General features: G+C 35.6%; 1 protein-coding gene across 1 annotated transcript; it reads right to left on the bottom strand.

The window, feature by feature from the left end:
* Positions 1–1,552: 1,552 nt before the first annotated feature.
* LOC116069600 (C1GALT1-specific chaperone 1-like) lies at positions 1,553–2,966 on the bottom strand. The gene has a single exon (XM_031340371.1). The coding sequence runs from the start codon at positions 2,800–2,802 to the stop codon at positions 1,849–1,851; it is 954 nt and encodes a 317-aa protein (XP_031196231.1). The 5' UTR covers positions 2,803–2,966; the 3' UTR covers positions 1,553–1,848.
* Positions 2,967–15,661: the final 12,695 nt, after the last annotated feature.

The following is a 15,661-nucleotide window of genomic DNA, read 5'->3' as shown; positions in this document are numbered from 1 at the left end:
GGTACAAAGTAAGGAGGGCACCTCTTCCTTGCCCGTACAACTGCATGGCACACAAGTGACAGGAACAGCTGTCCCATGCTCATAACTTCAGTGCCAGCCAATCCACTCACCTTCTTTGAGTGTCATCTCTACTGTGCTAAAAGAGTAGTATAGCCAGCTCTGCAGAGTGCGTCAGGTAACAGTCCAGACCAGGACATTTGCATGGGCATTGGTGGTAACACAGGTCTGGGATGTTGACACAGATCCTGGATGCAGCAGGACAGGTCCATGGTCCTTGGTGACAACCTGGGTCAGAAACTCACTATGGCTTTCTCATATCTGTCTGTTCCTCACTGCCTTCAAGCCTGAAGTTCCACCTTTCTCTAAAATGACCTTCATGGCTTTCTCTGTCATCCTTCTACCACATATCCTATTTTCCTCCTCTCTCTATCACACATTAGTTCATCCTACTTACACCCAGGGTAGCTTTTGAGTGTCTTCCTTATTTTCTCCCTGGACCTTTATATATTCTTATATCAGCATCTTTCAAATAGTTTAACATTGTAAATCATGACATTGCTTTAAAAAGAAAGTTAAGACTATTCAGATTTCCTTAGTAAATACCTGAACATGAAGTCATTAGAGTTATTGGTTTTCTTTCTCCTTTTTTAATTGACTATTTTATGCATTTACATTTCAAATATTATCCCCTTTCCGGGTTTCCCCTCCAGAACTCCCCTCCCCCAGCTTCTATGAGGATGCTCCCCCTCCCAACCACCTACTCCCACCTTACCATCCTTGGCATTCCCTTACACTGGGGCATGGAACTTTCACAGGACCAAGGGCCTTTTCTCCCATTGATGGCTGACAATACCATTCTCTGCTACATATGCTGCTGGAGCCATGGGTCCTTCCATGTGTACTTTTGGTTGGTGGTTTAGTCCCTGAGAGCTCTGGGTGGGGTCTGGTTGTTTGATATTGTTCTTCATATGGAGTTACAAACCCTTACTCCTTCAGTCCCTTCTCTAACTCCTCCAATGGGGACCCTGTGCTAAGTCAAATGATGAATGGACACATATAAACTAATGTTTACTGTTTCAGACAATGAATTTAAAAGGATGCCTTAGAAATTACAGAGCTTTCCAGTGTAGTTTAATGACTTTTAGAAAACTGACTGAGACATCATTGTATTTCTGGGGTTTCTAACATTTTCTCATCAATATTTTATGTGAATATTTGTACATAATCTACATAATGTGATTTTTGAGTGTTTGTTCAAAACAGCCTACATCTAGTGCTTAAGTTCATGTTCAAGTAAGTCACAGAAATGCATTGTCATTTTAAAAAAGAACATAACTTAAAAGTAGATTGGTTATGTGTCATTTGATAAATGGAATGTTCAGTGGATACTATATGCTTCTGAGTGAAGGTTTTGTTTGTTTGTTTTTTTGTTTTGTTTCTTACAAAATGTGCTTCATTAGATGAAATTGTATTTATATATATTAGAAACCCAAGAAACTTAGAATATAAATATATAACATAAATATTAAAGTGAATAAGCAAAAGCATACCATAGATTTTAAGGTTTATAATTCAGTTTGTATAAAACAAATATATTCATATAAATATCCTTTATTTTATTTACACTGTTGTAATTACCAAAGTACATAGACAAAAGCATTTTTTCTATAACACATGTAACATTTTAAAGGTGTTTTAAGGGAATGTTACATCCCATGTAATAATATAAAGTAAATTTTAATGTAGGGTGACACAATATGACTGGACCAGAAAAGAAACATGCTACTGAGTTCATTATGCTATTGCTGCTATGAGAATGGGATCTGTGGTTATTAAATATTACTTTTTTCAATCGTTGTCAGAACCATTTGTAGGTAAAAAATACAATGCATCACTGAATCCATGTCCAAATGCCCTAAGACGATACACTCCATACATCATCACATGCATCTGATTAGGAGTCAATCCGCTGAAAGAAATGGCCACATCAGAACAGCATCCTTGTACGATCTCGTTTGGGTAATCAGCCATTGCCTCTTTAATAAGCCTCCCAATAGTTTTCTTATTAAATAAATCTTTCCCCTCGCTATCTTCAGCATTTTCTGCAAACACTCCCATCTCTCTCAGGAAGATTGCAAGCTGCTGATCTTCAGAAAACTTCCGAATTAGTTTTTCTTCTTTGGGACATCTTTGTGCAATCTTGAAACAGCTGATGAGTCTTTCCACTGATTCTATACTTAAGACAACCCCTCCCTCCATAGTCACATAGTCAAGATTGCCAGTGTATTCAGTGTGACCTAGATAGAAAGGTTGTGATGGATCTTTTCCTAACAAAAAATACTTTAAGTTTTCAATAACAGCAAATGTACTGGGATATGTGAGAAAGAACCAGCTATATTGGTCTTTGTATTTCTCAAAGGCATAAGTGTAAGCTTTTATCATCATCAATGACGTGCTATTCCTATTCACAGTAATTGACTCAAATCCTTTAACGTGTTGAGAACTAAAGAACTCGGCTTTGTCACAGTGTTTAATCCAAGTCTGCTTAACTGCAGCCCACAGACTCACATGACTGGGTGTTACAAGAATGATACAGTACACTTGGAAGCTGTTACTGAGTTCCAGGCGTTCAGCCTCTGACATTTTCAAGACATCTTTGTTAGGAGCTTGCAAGTGGTGATGCTTGTGGTGGTGTATCCCGTTTCTGTGACCTATCCTAAAGTGTCCTTGTACTGTGATCAAGGCAAAGACGACACTTCCGAGCAGCATGCCCTTCAAAAATGAGCTGAGTTCTAGAAGCATGTTCCCAAGTATAAAATGGCTCAGTGGCAGAAAGTGCAGCCTTTTGACTTTCTGCTCGAATCCAAACTACTTCCTTATATTCCAGAGATGGCAGAAATAGATGCAAGTGGTGCTCTCTTGTTGAGTCTCCTTAAAAGAGATTGCTATATAGGAAGCTGCAACCTTAAAAGTACGGAGAGCCTAAAGGGGCAAAAAGAGTTTTCCTTCCGCCCCCGTGAAGGAACGCCCTCTGATCTGACAAAAAGGGCCGTTGAAAACTACTAGGAAGTCTGATGTCTTCTGCCCTAGAAAATAATCATAGCAGCTAATGTTTACTTATCATTAGGTAGCTATGGACATTAATAAAACTATGAAACTTGATTCACACCCACTGGGAATCCAGAAATAACAAGTCTAGTCATTTGGCTAAAATGACTAACAAGCTTACGAGGTAGGGGCCTTGGGAAAGGCATTTAATCATCAGCTATGTCTTTAGTGGCACTGACAGAAGCTTCACTAGTTTAGTTTTATTCTGTTCACAAGTGGTTATTCAAGGATCAAAAGAAAATTATAACAGGAAAACAAAAGATTCTCAATTGATTTTCTGCAAATTCGGTTACTTTTCTATTCAACTAAAATTTGCTGAAAGGTTCAAGTGTGTGTGTGTGTTGCACGCACGTGCTAACATAACATTGTACATACTACTGTGTATACTCAAAACTGAGGTTTTGCTTTAAACCTTCTTCTTTCCCTTTTCTTCATTAACCCTGCCAATCCCCTTTGCATATTGTAGAGACTTGTCATGTCTGCCTTTGAAACTTTGAAACTGGCCTCGCTACAACTGGATGTGAATTTTTTAACCAATATGATTTCCTTCTCACCATTTGCTCCTATTTTTCTGATGAAAGTTTACCTACTCGTTCATGATTTTATGAACTACTCCTTCTTGTACCCATTGTTATGATATATTGATTCCATATTAGTACATTGAACACAGATATACCTAGGCTCATCTGTAACAATGAGTGCTTATGTTTATATGTCTTCTGTTATAAACAGTAGATATTTGATTGTTTTGTCTTTAGGGACATCTTGCAGTTAGTAAAGTATTCTTTATAATAGCTATGAAAACTGGCTTTATATTATTAATTAATGTCTATTTGTTCACTTACTAATCATCCAATAACATCTTAGCCTTATATTTCTTAGAAAGAGTTTCCGTTTTTAAATAAAAACTGGATTTTTTTTCCTTGAAGTGTTACTGAGAGGAATATAAAAATAATCTAAGTTCACAGTGTCTAATATGTCCAGACCAGTTAAGTGTCTCAAACAAAAGAGTTAAATAAAGATTAATTCAGTTAAAACATTGCCTTTCTAAATAGGGAAGGATTAAGCAAGACACCCCAAAATTAGTGGGCTGTACATCTATATTCTATTACTCATTGAACAGAAGGAAGCTTGGGAGATGCAATCAAGACAAATTCATAGCCATTGAAGTTATAACTCAGCTGTGCTATGCTATGTAAAGATGAAGAGTTAAATTTAAAGATTTCAGATTTTCAGGCTTCTTCTCATAAAACATGCAAATATCTACTACATGCTAGGGCATTTTTCCTTTGCTCTGTTCTTTCATGTTGCAAACTAGAAATGCCTGTATGCCTGCCTAATTTTATTTTGTGTGAGGAGCACATAGTGGCTTACTTGCAGTGAAAGAGAAGAAAACAGTCTAAACCTATGTAATGCTGTGTATAAACAAGCAACACAATTGAAAATTTTTTTAGCTGAATTCTTTGTGAAGAAAATCTCAGACAATTAAAATTCAAGGGCACTATTTGTATAATTAACAAAACACTTTACTTTATTATTAAAGATATCTTACCACATACTAGTAAATTTTTTCTTTCAACATTAACCAAATAAAAATACAATTATATATCTGCACATATTTATATATATACACACACATATATATTTCACTCCATGGATTATTAAATAGTTCCTGGTCAACCGATTATTTAATATGAAATTAAGAGGCCTTGAACGATGTAATCCAGGCCACAAGAGATCTGAGGAAGATGAGTGTGAGATAACAGCCTAGAGTAAGGTCTTCTCTCAAAAATAAACCCACCGTCAAATTTACAAAAAATATTGGCATGACAGTATGTGTATGTGATGTGTATGAATGTGTGTTTAAGTTCCTTTATCTGTGTAAGTTATTTAGGGGATTGAAATATGTCAATGGAGTTCTTTATTTTCACTATACCTTACGAATTGATGATGGATTTCTCACGTGAAGCCAGATTTGAATAATCAGCCAGTCTTATCACCCATCTTGGTCTGAGATTTTGTGTCAGCATCCCATATGCTGGATTAGAAAAGAGCCACCATACTGCTCTAGCAATTACCCATGTATGAGCATATTAGCTCAGGCCCTTCCTCTTGTTCTAAAAATGCTTTATCTACTAAGCCAGCTCTCCAGCCCAAGACATGTTTGTAGAGACATAGAGGTGTGATTGTTTAAAGAAAGACCAGTGATTTAAACAAATTACTTTGAATAATAATTATTTTCAAGTAGAGATTGTCATGTTGTGAAAACCTTTGTGATGACATACATTATGAAAAGAACTACATGTGTACAGAAAGCAAGTCATCAAAACAAAAGAATGACAGAGGCTTCACAGTGAGAATAGAGTCAAAGTTACTTTTGTTTTCCGGTGGAAGAATAGAAAGAGAAGAAGGTTGAGTCAGAAGAACTAGAAAGTAAGTTAGCAGGTACGGGACAAGGAATTATGTGTTTGGAATGAGATTTTTGAAAGCACATTTACATAATGTTTAATCATACTTGTTTGTGTAAATGAATTTCTCTAAAATAGTCAAGCTGTTAAACCTCATTATTTGCATTCCTGACTCATTTGCTTTGCGTACTTGGGCAAATAGAAGGATGCATTCCTAAAATATCTTAGATGTAACTTTTAATGTGTTGCATATACTGGTGATTGCACATTTTTAATAATGATAAAATTTAAAATCATATTTTATATTCTTGTAAAAATATAGACTTGTTCATGCTGGAGAAACTGACTTCTTTGTAAGACTTCTGAGAAGAAGGCAGTGGATAATCTCATGGATTATTAATCTGTCAATAGATTTCACCAGCATAGAGAAGCTAGGGTTTTTAAATCTTCCAAGAAATATTTTCACTTGGTCCTATTATTTATGTTAAATATATTATTGATAAAATGCTTTGCGTAGGTGTAAACAATATCTGACAAAGTAACTAAGAGAGATTTTACTTAGTTACAGGATAGCCAAATCATTGTTATGGTTTCTTCCCAATATGGAGAAGAAGTCATTGTAGTTTTTCCCTGAGATGCCTGGTACAGTTAAAGCCAGACGATATAGATAAATTAAGACTACTGATTATAGTTTGTTATATGCTATGATACGAATTGGAAATGTTCTCCATAGGTTCATTTGTTTGTTTGTTTGTTTGTTCCTTTATATCTTTATTTACTTTACATTACACTCACTCCCCCATTTCTGGTCACCCACTCCCACAATCCTACCTCTATCCTCCCTCCCCTTCCTTTGAGAGGGTGGGGACCCCTGGATATCCTCACATCCTGCCATTAATTCTCTGTGGAGTTATCCTCATCTTCCCTCACTGAGGCTAAACAAGGCAGTCCAACTGGAAGAATGTATCCTACATATAGGCAACCACATTTGGGATAGCCCCACTGTAGTTTTTTGGGAGCCACATGAAGACTAAGCTGCATATCTGCTACATAGGTTCAAGGAGGCCTAGGTCCAGCCATTATATGCTCTTTAGTTGGTGGTTTAGTCTCTGAAAGACCCAAGGGTCCAGGTTAGTTGACTCTATTGGTCTTCCTGTGGAGTTCTTAGACTATTTGGGGCCCTCAGTTCTTCTCCCTACTCTTTCATAAGAGTCCAAAGCTCCATCCACTGTTTGGCTGTGGATATCTACATCTGTCTGAGTCAATTGTTGGGTTGAACCCCCTCAGAGGACAGCCATGATAGACTCCTCTTTGCAATCATAACAGAATATAAATAATAATATCAGGGATTGGTGCTTGCCCATGGAATAGGCCTCAAGTTGGGACTGTATTTGTTGGCAGTTCTCTCAGTGTTCGTTCTAGTCTCTGTCCCTGAATTTGTTGTAGAGAGAATAAATTTTAGGTTGGAAGATTTTTGGGTAGGTTGGTGTCCCTATAGCTACACTGGGGCTTCTGTCTGGCTACAGGATGGTCTCTTCAGGTTCCATATCTCCTGTGCTATAAGTTACAGTTAAAGTCATAAAGTCACCAAAATTGCTTCTTAGGCACTGCCCTTATCCCAGGTCATTGTCATGTCCTGGAGATACCCTCCACCTACCTACCCAAGTCAGTTCCAGATTTTCATTCATACTCATGACCATAATCCATCTCTTGTGCTCCTCTCCACATCTGCATCTGAACCCACACATTTTTCTCCCAAACCCTCTCCCACCCAGTTCCCTCCCTCCATCTGCCTTATAAGTGGATTATAGTCATAAAATATCCCATGTAACAGGATACCCATGTTACAATCCACAGACCCAAAGAAGCTAGCTATAACTGAAGACACAGTGAGAATTCTGGAATCTCAGAAAAGGAAATATAATAGTCATCGATTAATTGATTTAAACAGCAGATACCCTGTCAATGACAGTTTATAGGTTTTTCTTCTTCTGTTAAGCTTCTCTTGAAACTCTCAAAGTAATCCAGAGTTGGGTCCTCCAAGTGATTTTTAAATTTCAATAAAGATAACAATGATGATTAATTATCTTATTAGTTGATTTTTTGTTATTAAAAAGGTTAAGCCATCATATATTAATGTCATTGGCACTAGGAACTGCTTTTCAAATATTTGAGCAGGCCCTCTGCATTAGAAATCTAGAAAGCATTCTACTACCCAAATGCACTATGGAGTGTCATAGGTTAAGTAGTCTAAACTATGTTTATTCCCACTTTTCAGAGGCTATTAGTGTATTCTTGGTGTTTTATTTGAGGTTGTTCCTCCCTGTGTGAAGACAACAGCCTTTCTTGTTCTTCACATGTCTGTTCCCCTGCATGCCCTCTGTTCCTTCTTTTTAATGGACTCTACCTCTATTGGATTTCACCCCTACCTTATGACCTTATTTGTTCCTAATTATCTCCTTAAGGGCTCTATTTCGAAATGCATTCAACATTAGAGTGTAGGGCTTTGACCTCTAATTCATGGAAGACACAATTGATCTATTATAGGTACCCTTATCTACTATTATAAAACTATCCAATTTGGAAAGGATACGATGTAGTTCATGATAGAACCTTATATCTCTTTCATTATTTGAAACACCATTAGTTCTTGGGTGTAGCAGTGGTACTATTTTATCAAATGAACAATGTAATTGACATATTATGGTCTCTCTATTAAGTTACCTTTGACCAACTGATGTGTGCTCTGTCTCCTGACTAAACCTTATACACATACCACTGAACTAATATTGACCTTGGTCCTCTGACATGATTTGAGTAGGTTGACAGAGTTTAATGGACACAAAGTACAATTATACTTGTGCTTTGACCCTTTCCTAATTGCTCTGAGCACTTGAAGCTTTCTGGAAATGGTTGTTCCTTAAGTCTGATGTCTAAAATAATACCTTATAGAACCCCAGAATTTGCTTGTCAGTGCATATGACAAGATGAGAAAACAGATTGTGGAAGGATAAATCGCAATTATACAGTTAAAGTTGAAGTTGACTTATACTTATGACATTGCTCTAAATATCCACTGGTATAATATTTCTATGCATATTATTTTTCTTCTTTCTTTGCTCTCATATAATGCATTGAAACCCATATTAAAAAAATAAGGCCCATATCTCTCAAACTGTTTTCATCTAATTAACTAGATATCATGTCATTTACTGATAACTTTGTGTGGCTAAATATACATTATTATCAGTAGTATGTATATTTCAAACATGCAGACTAATGGCTGCCTATGTAACTTAAATGACAGGAGATATTCACTTTAACATTTTTCAAATATTCACTCCCAAATGATTCTCATATTCTCTTGAATAAATTAGGTACTTTTGATGTTTCCTGCAGACTATTGTTTCCTGATGTACAGTTCACCTTGATGACCTCATACATAATAATCTATAACCCAATCACTTCTTTATGTAACTTGTGTATAAAAGAAGTACCACATTGGCAATTCCAGTTTCTGTTGAACTTTGAGTAGTAATCTGAATCTCTCAGATTCCTGAGGCAATGATTTCTAAAGAGTGTAGACAGATGACCTTGGGAAAATACAGAAATAACAGTTTGAACAGGGAACTTTTAGAGCTGCCTCCTTTTGAAGGATTTCCTCTGAAAACATTTTTAGAGTTGAGATCCTGGGGCCTTTGACTGATGGAGTCTAACCAATCTCTGAAATTCCATCAAAGCACATTCCTGATGCTTCTTATTTTTCTTCTTCATCTTCATCTTCTTCATCTTCTTCTTCTTCTTCTTCTTCTTCTTCTTCTTCTTCTTCTTCTTCTTCTTCTTCTTCTTCTTCTTCTTCTTCTTCTTCTTCTTTTTCTCCTTCTCCTTCTCCTTCTCCTCCTCCTCCTCCTCCTCCTCCTCCTCCTCCTCCTCCTCCTTCTTCTTTCTTCTTCTTCTTCTTCTTCTTCTTCTTCTTCTTCTTCTTCTTCTTCTTCTTCTTCTTCTTCTTCTTCACTTTTTTTTTACAGTCCAGTCATTATCACCCTCCTGGTCAACCCTCTGACATTTCTTCATCCCATTATTCCTCCTCAGCTAATGTATGCTGCCTGGTTGTTGGCTCAGTGCCTAAGAGATCTTGGGGAACCAGGTTTGTTGAGGTTTCTGGCCTTCCTATGCGCCACTTTTCTCCTCAACTTCTTCCAGCCTTTCTTTAATTTAAGCACAAGGGGCCCTGACTTCACACCATTGCTTGGGTGTAAATATCTGCTTTTGTCTCAATCAGCTGATTATAGGGCCTCCAAGAGGGCAGTCATGCTAGGTTCCTGTCTGTAAGTACATCATAGCATCAGTAATAGTGTCAGGCCCTGAAGTCTCCCCTTGAGATCGGTCCCAATTTGGGCCAGTCACAGGACCTCCTTCAACTTCAGGCTCTTATCTGTTTTTGTCCCTGCAGTTCTTTAAGGCAGGAACAATTCTACATCAGTTTTTGACTGTGGGATCGCAACCTATCTCTCCATTTGATGCCCTGTCTTTCCATTAGAAGTGGATTCTACAAGTTCCCTCTCCCCACTGTTGGACATTTATCTTCTTAATGACATCAGTATCTTTAACAATTATGATATCTTTTGTCTACTATGTTTTAGTAAAAAAAAATCTATGTTTCTTCTACATAATTTGTTTCATTTGCTATTCCTAATTTTACCTGCCCATGTAGGTAGAAATGTCTAGCAATCACCATGCCCAAGTTATAAAGCTAGGTTTTGAAATTTTTACAGGAAATTAAGTGAGTTACCCATCTTAAGGATTCATTTATTGTCTACCTGAGGTATATGAGTACTTTGCTGTGTGTGGGTGGTTGGGTGTAATATAGAAGTCATAAGAAGGATTAAAATATTTTAAAAATATTACTAGATGTCCAAAAACCCCCATAATGTTCAAGAGAAATTAACTGGTGGCTTCCACAAAAGCAGTAAGCACTCTTAACTTATGAGACACTGTTTCAGCACAACTGTATTACTTTTCAATTCAGTTTAATTAGAATACTTAGGATATAAGTAAAACAACTACATTTGCTAGACATGATGCAGTTTTTTATCTAGTTCCTAATAGAGTCCTTATTTCCATCTCAATTATCTTGGGGTAGCCTTTTGAGTTCTTATCATGATTTGTCTCTCATTTTAGTGAGTTATTTTCCAACTTAACTATTCTTTTATTGAAAATCAATTATTATACAATATATTCTGAATGAAGACTCTCTTCCACCAGCTCCTCTAAGAATCAACCCCACATGTTGTTCCTTTCTCCATTTCTTCAGAGAAAAAGCACATCAGAAAATAATAAAATAAAATAAATCAAAAACAAAGCAGAATAGGATGAAACAAAAAATCAAAAGAGGAAATGTAGTCAAAAAATGTACAAACAATAAAGTATTCAGATGTACACACATTTTTTCACACATAGAAATCCCATAAAAACAAAAAAACAGATACCATACTATATAGAGAAATGGTTATAAGGAAAAAGCCTTGACAAAGCATTATAGGACAAAGAAACCCCAAAAGTGCCATTGAGTTTATTGTATGTTGGCTATCTACTGCTGAACAAAGGTAAGTTCTAATCAAAAGAAAGATCCAAATCTAAAACAACAGTTTTCGATATTATTTACTTCTACATCAATGTGACAAGAAAAATTAGTCACAGAACAACTATGGTGACGAAAGATTTGGTTTGACTCATATTTATAGTGGTTTCTCAGTACAATGTGGCAGGGACCTGATCTGGAGTACCACAAGAGATCAGTATATTGCCATAGGATAATGTAGTAGAAGCTGTTCATGTCAGTGATTAACTGAAAAAGACAGGGTTACATGAAATTCAAAGGCTGACTTCCATTTTGTACAACCCACTTTCTAAGGTTATGTAGTTATCCAACATAGTGCTGTAGGCTATGAAGCCTGAAGAGACACTACCAATTCAAAAATCTAACTATAGCTCCTATCTCTCTCTCTCTCTCTCTCTCTCTCTCTCTCTCTCTCTCTCTCTTTTGTTCTTGCTCTCTCTTATTTTCTCATGAACCAATTTAGTCAGATCGGTTATTCACTTCCTCACTGTCGAAAAATATTTAGAACTAAATAACTAACAAGGATTTTTTCATAGTGAATATCTACTTTCTTTACCTTAGTTTTCAAAGCAAACATTATGTTTTATTAGTTGTTTTTACATGTGGAATATATTTAAGTGGTTTTTTAATATTTCAATATATGCATCCATAATGACATGGATAATATATGGGAATTGGAGATAAAGGAAGACAAATTTTTCAGTCTTGAGAGATTCTGAACTGATGGCAGTTTGATATAAATAAATCTTGTTAACTTGTCACATTCACAACTATTTTATAATTTAAAAAACTTGATTTTTCACAATTAGTCAGCAGTCCCTTTTGCTTAAACTTAAGAAACTGGAACTGAACATCTTAAAAATTTACTCAAGTATCTGAGTGCATTATTTAGGATTTTTTATTAAACTTACAAGAAATAATTTGCTTTCACATTTCAAAATACTGATATAAGTACATATACATATTTAAATATATAAACATACATTTGTATATAAAATATGCATTTGTATATAATACAAACATATATACAATGTGTATCCAAAATAGGGTGCTCTTAAACTCACAAGAATATTAAAGACATTATAACTTTCAACATTTGTCCAGTGGCATACTTTGCTCTGTAATTCCAAGGCCCAGGAAGCAGGCAGTGTGTAAAGACATTATTAAGGCACATCTCTTCATAAAAAGTGGAAGACATAGTGAAAATAGAAGGTTAACCTATCACTTTAGAATTCAGATGTCCTCCTTTTTGATAAATAAGCTTAAACCTAAAGAGATTAATTCAACTGATTTCACTGTGGCCTGCAGCCTTGAAAGTATACAGAAGATGTCAAATGCTTCACTATCAGATAAAAACATGTTCTTGTTATTTTCTATAGTAGAGAATTGAGTGGCAATACTATTTGTGAAGAAATCCCTGACCTACTTCATTACTTACTTTTTATCCTTCTGAGAGAATTATTCAGGTTAGTTAAGTAGCAGCCACAGGGGCCAATATAACCTGTATGGTTTTTACAGGTTTATATCATTAAATCGGTGCACACACACACACAAACACACACACTCTTCATGGTAACTCTCAAGGAGCACTTTGGAGTCAGAGCTAGGCAGATCTCTATAAATTTAAACCCAGCATGTTTTGTAAAGCAAGTTTCAGGACAACCAGGGCTATTATACAGAGAAGGCTTGTCTTGAAAAAACATACGTGGATGGATACATAGGTAGATATAGAGAACAAAAGAAAGGAAGGAAGGAAGGAAGGAACAAATGAACGAACGAATGAACAAACAAACTAAGAAATGAAGTAAGGCAATTTATAACTTAAAAACATGCAAAACAGGTCCAAAAATCAGCTAAGTCTCTTGGCAAAAAGGGTTTAGAAATGTTATTGACTGGACTGAATAAATCCAGTAAGACACATGAGAAAAAAATGGCTAAAAGACGTACCAGAAGAGTCAACACAAGGTTTTAATGAAAATTAAAAATAAAACTATATATATGTAATAATTTACATAGAAGAAATGGAAGCAATTATTTTACCTTACACCAAATGGTGGCTTCAGAATTTAAGCATAAATCTACTTTAAAGTTCAGTGTGTTTTTATAATTAAGGTGTCAAGAGTTGGCTGTTGGCACTTATGTCTTATTTTTGATCAGATAATTTGATTTCAGTTTCTTTCATTGTTAAATGCTTCCTTTCCCTTTTTTCTTTTTTATAGATTGTTTACAACATTTTTTAAATTTTAAATTTATTAATGATATAAAATATAATTTTCTAGTCACATGACAATAAAAGCTATAGTTTCTTTTAATACTAACAATCAAATATTACTGTTCCTCTGCCATAAATGAGAAATTATATTATAATTACATCATAAATACTAGAGAACCTTTAAAAAGTGTTTAAAATGTAAAAGCAACAAGCTCATCACAAATCACATTAAAAATGTGTGTATAAACTCCTGCTTTTTCTGATTTCATATGATCTTATACAAGCTTATCTGTTTCAGTAGGTATTCTTAATCTTTTTAATAGCTAAGACTTTATAAAGCTTCATTCAGTTTAGCCTGAACTTCCATGTTTTAGAAATGATTTTATGGTTGCCCACATGACTGATCTCTATCTCTAGTTTTCAACCTTCCTGCAGATTAAACTGATATTACAGTGTTCAACAGAAGTCACCCTGTTAGAATAAACTAAGGCACATAGTATCAGAGACTCCTTATATATAGCAAAGACTCTTTCATCATTCAGGAAATTTACCACTCTAATATTTAATCTCTCTAAACTCTAGACCTTTCCCTGGACAAGGCCAACTTCTTTTATAGATGTGAAGTGAATGATTAGATAATTCAAATGCTGTTGAGACATCTCTACATAATTGATGTAAGCTAGTATATTGCAATGATACAGGAACACTGAACTTCTAGGAAGTTTTGTTATCAATGGAAAGGAAAAGAGTGAGAATGTCTGGAGCTAATGTAAAGAGTAAATTCTCTCAGATGGGACTAGAGCCTCACAGACAGACTGATTACAGATACTATCATGTTACTTCAACAAAATCAAAGTGAAGAAAACAGTAGATGTTTATAGACAGTGTGAACCAAACTGATATAATAAGTATTTGCACATATTGTTTACTGAATGCTGCCAAGCATTTACCAAAATGAATTTATCATGACTTAAGTAATGTGAGTATAGTAAAGTGGTGTTGGTATTCAAAGAAAATATTAAATATAAACTCTCTAACAAAGACTCTTTATCCTATATGGTGAATAAATAAATTATTGTGATCTCTTTAATTTATTAAGGCCTGTGGTGGTTTTAATAAAAATGCCCTCATGGGCTTACATATTTGAATGCTAAATTAGTAAGGAGTGAAACAGATAAAGGTTAGAGAGAATAGAAAACTGATCTTGCTAAGAGAACTGTGTCTCTGGGGATGGGTTTTTGTGGGGCACATGGACATGGAACTGATGACTTAGAGCATCTTCAAAACCCAGAAATCTTAAAACTTGAGATTTAAATATCGTTTCTCAGACTGACAGGAATAGGGGTAACTCCTTCCATGCTTTGGAGCATGAAACCAGGCAATTCTTAAAGAAGTTGTCATGAGTAGTCAATCAGATAGCCCAGCACCTGGAATTATTCCCATGCAAATAGAGCATCTCCAACATTGTAGGCTCAGCCAGTAGAATGCATTCTTCCCCAAATACCATCCCACTCTGATGTGCCCTACATAGCTGCAGAAGGAGCAGCATGTCAGGCTTCCCCCCCCCCCCAGCACAGGCAGCAGGCTGTGGTCCTCCAACCTGGTTGCTAGGCATAAGGCTTGTTTGTATAATAATGTACTTATTTTATGTTATGCTCCCTCTTTGCGGTAATGTCCTTTTTGCCAACAATAAAGATAATTAGGAAAAGCACAATTCCAGGAAGCAAAAATGTGCTTTTGTGACATGAGATCTTCAGGCTCTCAGATGTATGGGAATGAACTTTGAAAACATGCGTTCAAGAATACATAAATCATAAAACTTATGTCTAGGTTGACTATTTTGTTATCCCTAGGTTTAGTAACAGTGCAGTTAGACTATGTTCTCTGGCAAAATATCAATATTAAAGTTTTAAGATAAAACAGATTTTTCACCAAACATACCTAAATTAAAGCCTGTGTTATCATTAATGGGGTGGTTAGTATTAATTTTCACCTTGGCAGCATCTAGAATAACCTGGAAGATGGGCTTCAACCGATGTCTGTCAGGAACTTTCTTGATTAGATTCATTGAAATGGAACACCAACTGTTGTTGATAGTGATATTTCCCTGAGGTAGATTTCTGGATTGTATAAAATGAAAGTAAGCTGACTGCTGATGTCAATTGACTTCTGCTGCTTTCTTGACTGTAGATGCAATGTAACAAGCTGGCTCAATTTTCTGCCACCATGACTTTCCTGTCATGATGGATTGTTTTCCCAAATTATGAAGTTAGAGCACCTGGTTTTTATTCTTAAATTGCTTTTGACAGAATA

The sequence above is a fragment of the Mastomys coucha genome, unplaced genomic scaffold (genome assembly GCF_008632895.1).
Source record: "Mastomys coucha isolate ucsf_1 unplaced genomic scaffold, UCSF_Mcou_1 pScaffold22, whole genome shotgun sequence".
Lineage (NCBI taxonomy): Eukaryota > Metazoa > Chordata > Mammalia > Rodentia > Muridae > Mastomys > Mastomys coucha.
The sequence above is the reverse complement of the archived record's forward strand: the minus strand, read 5'-3'. Positions and strand labels throughout refer to the sequence as shown.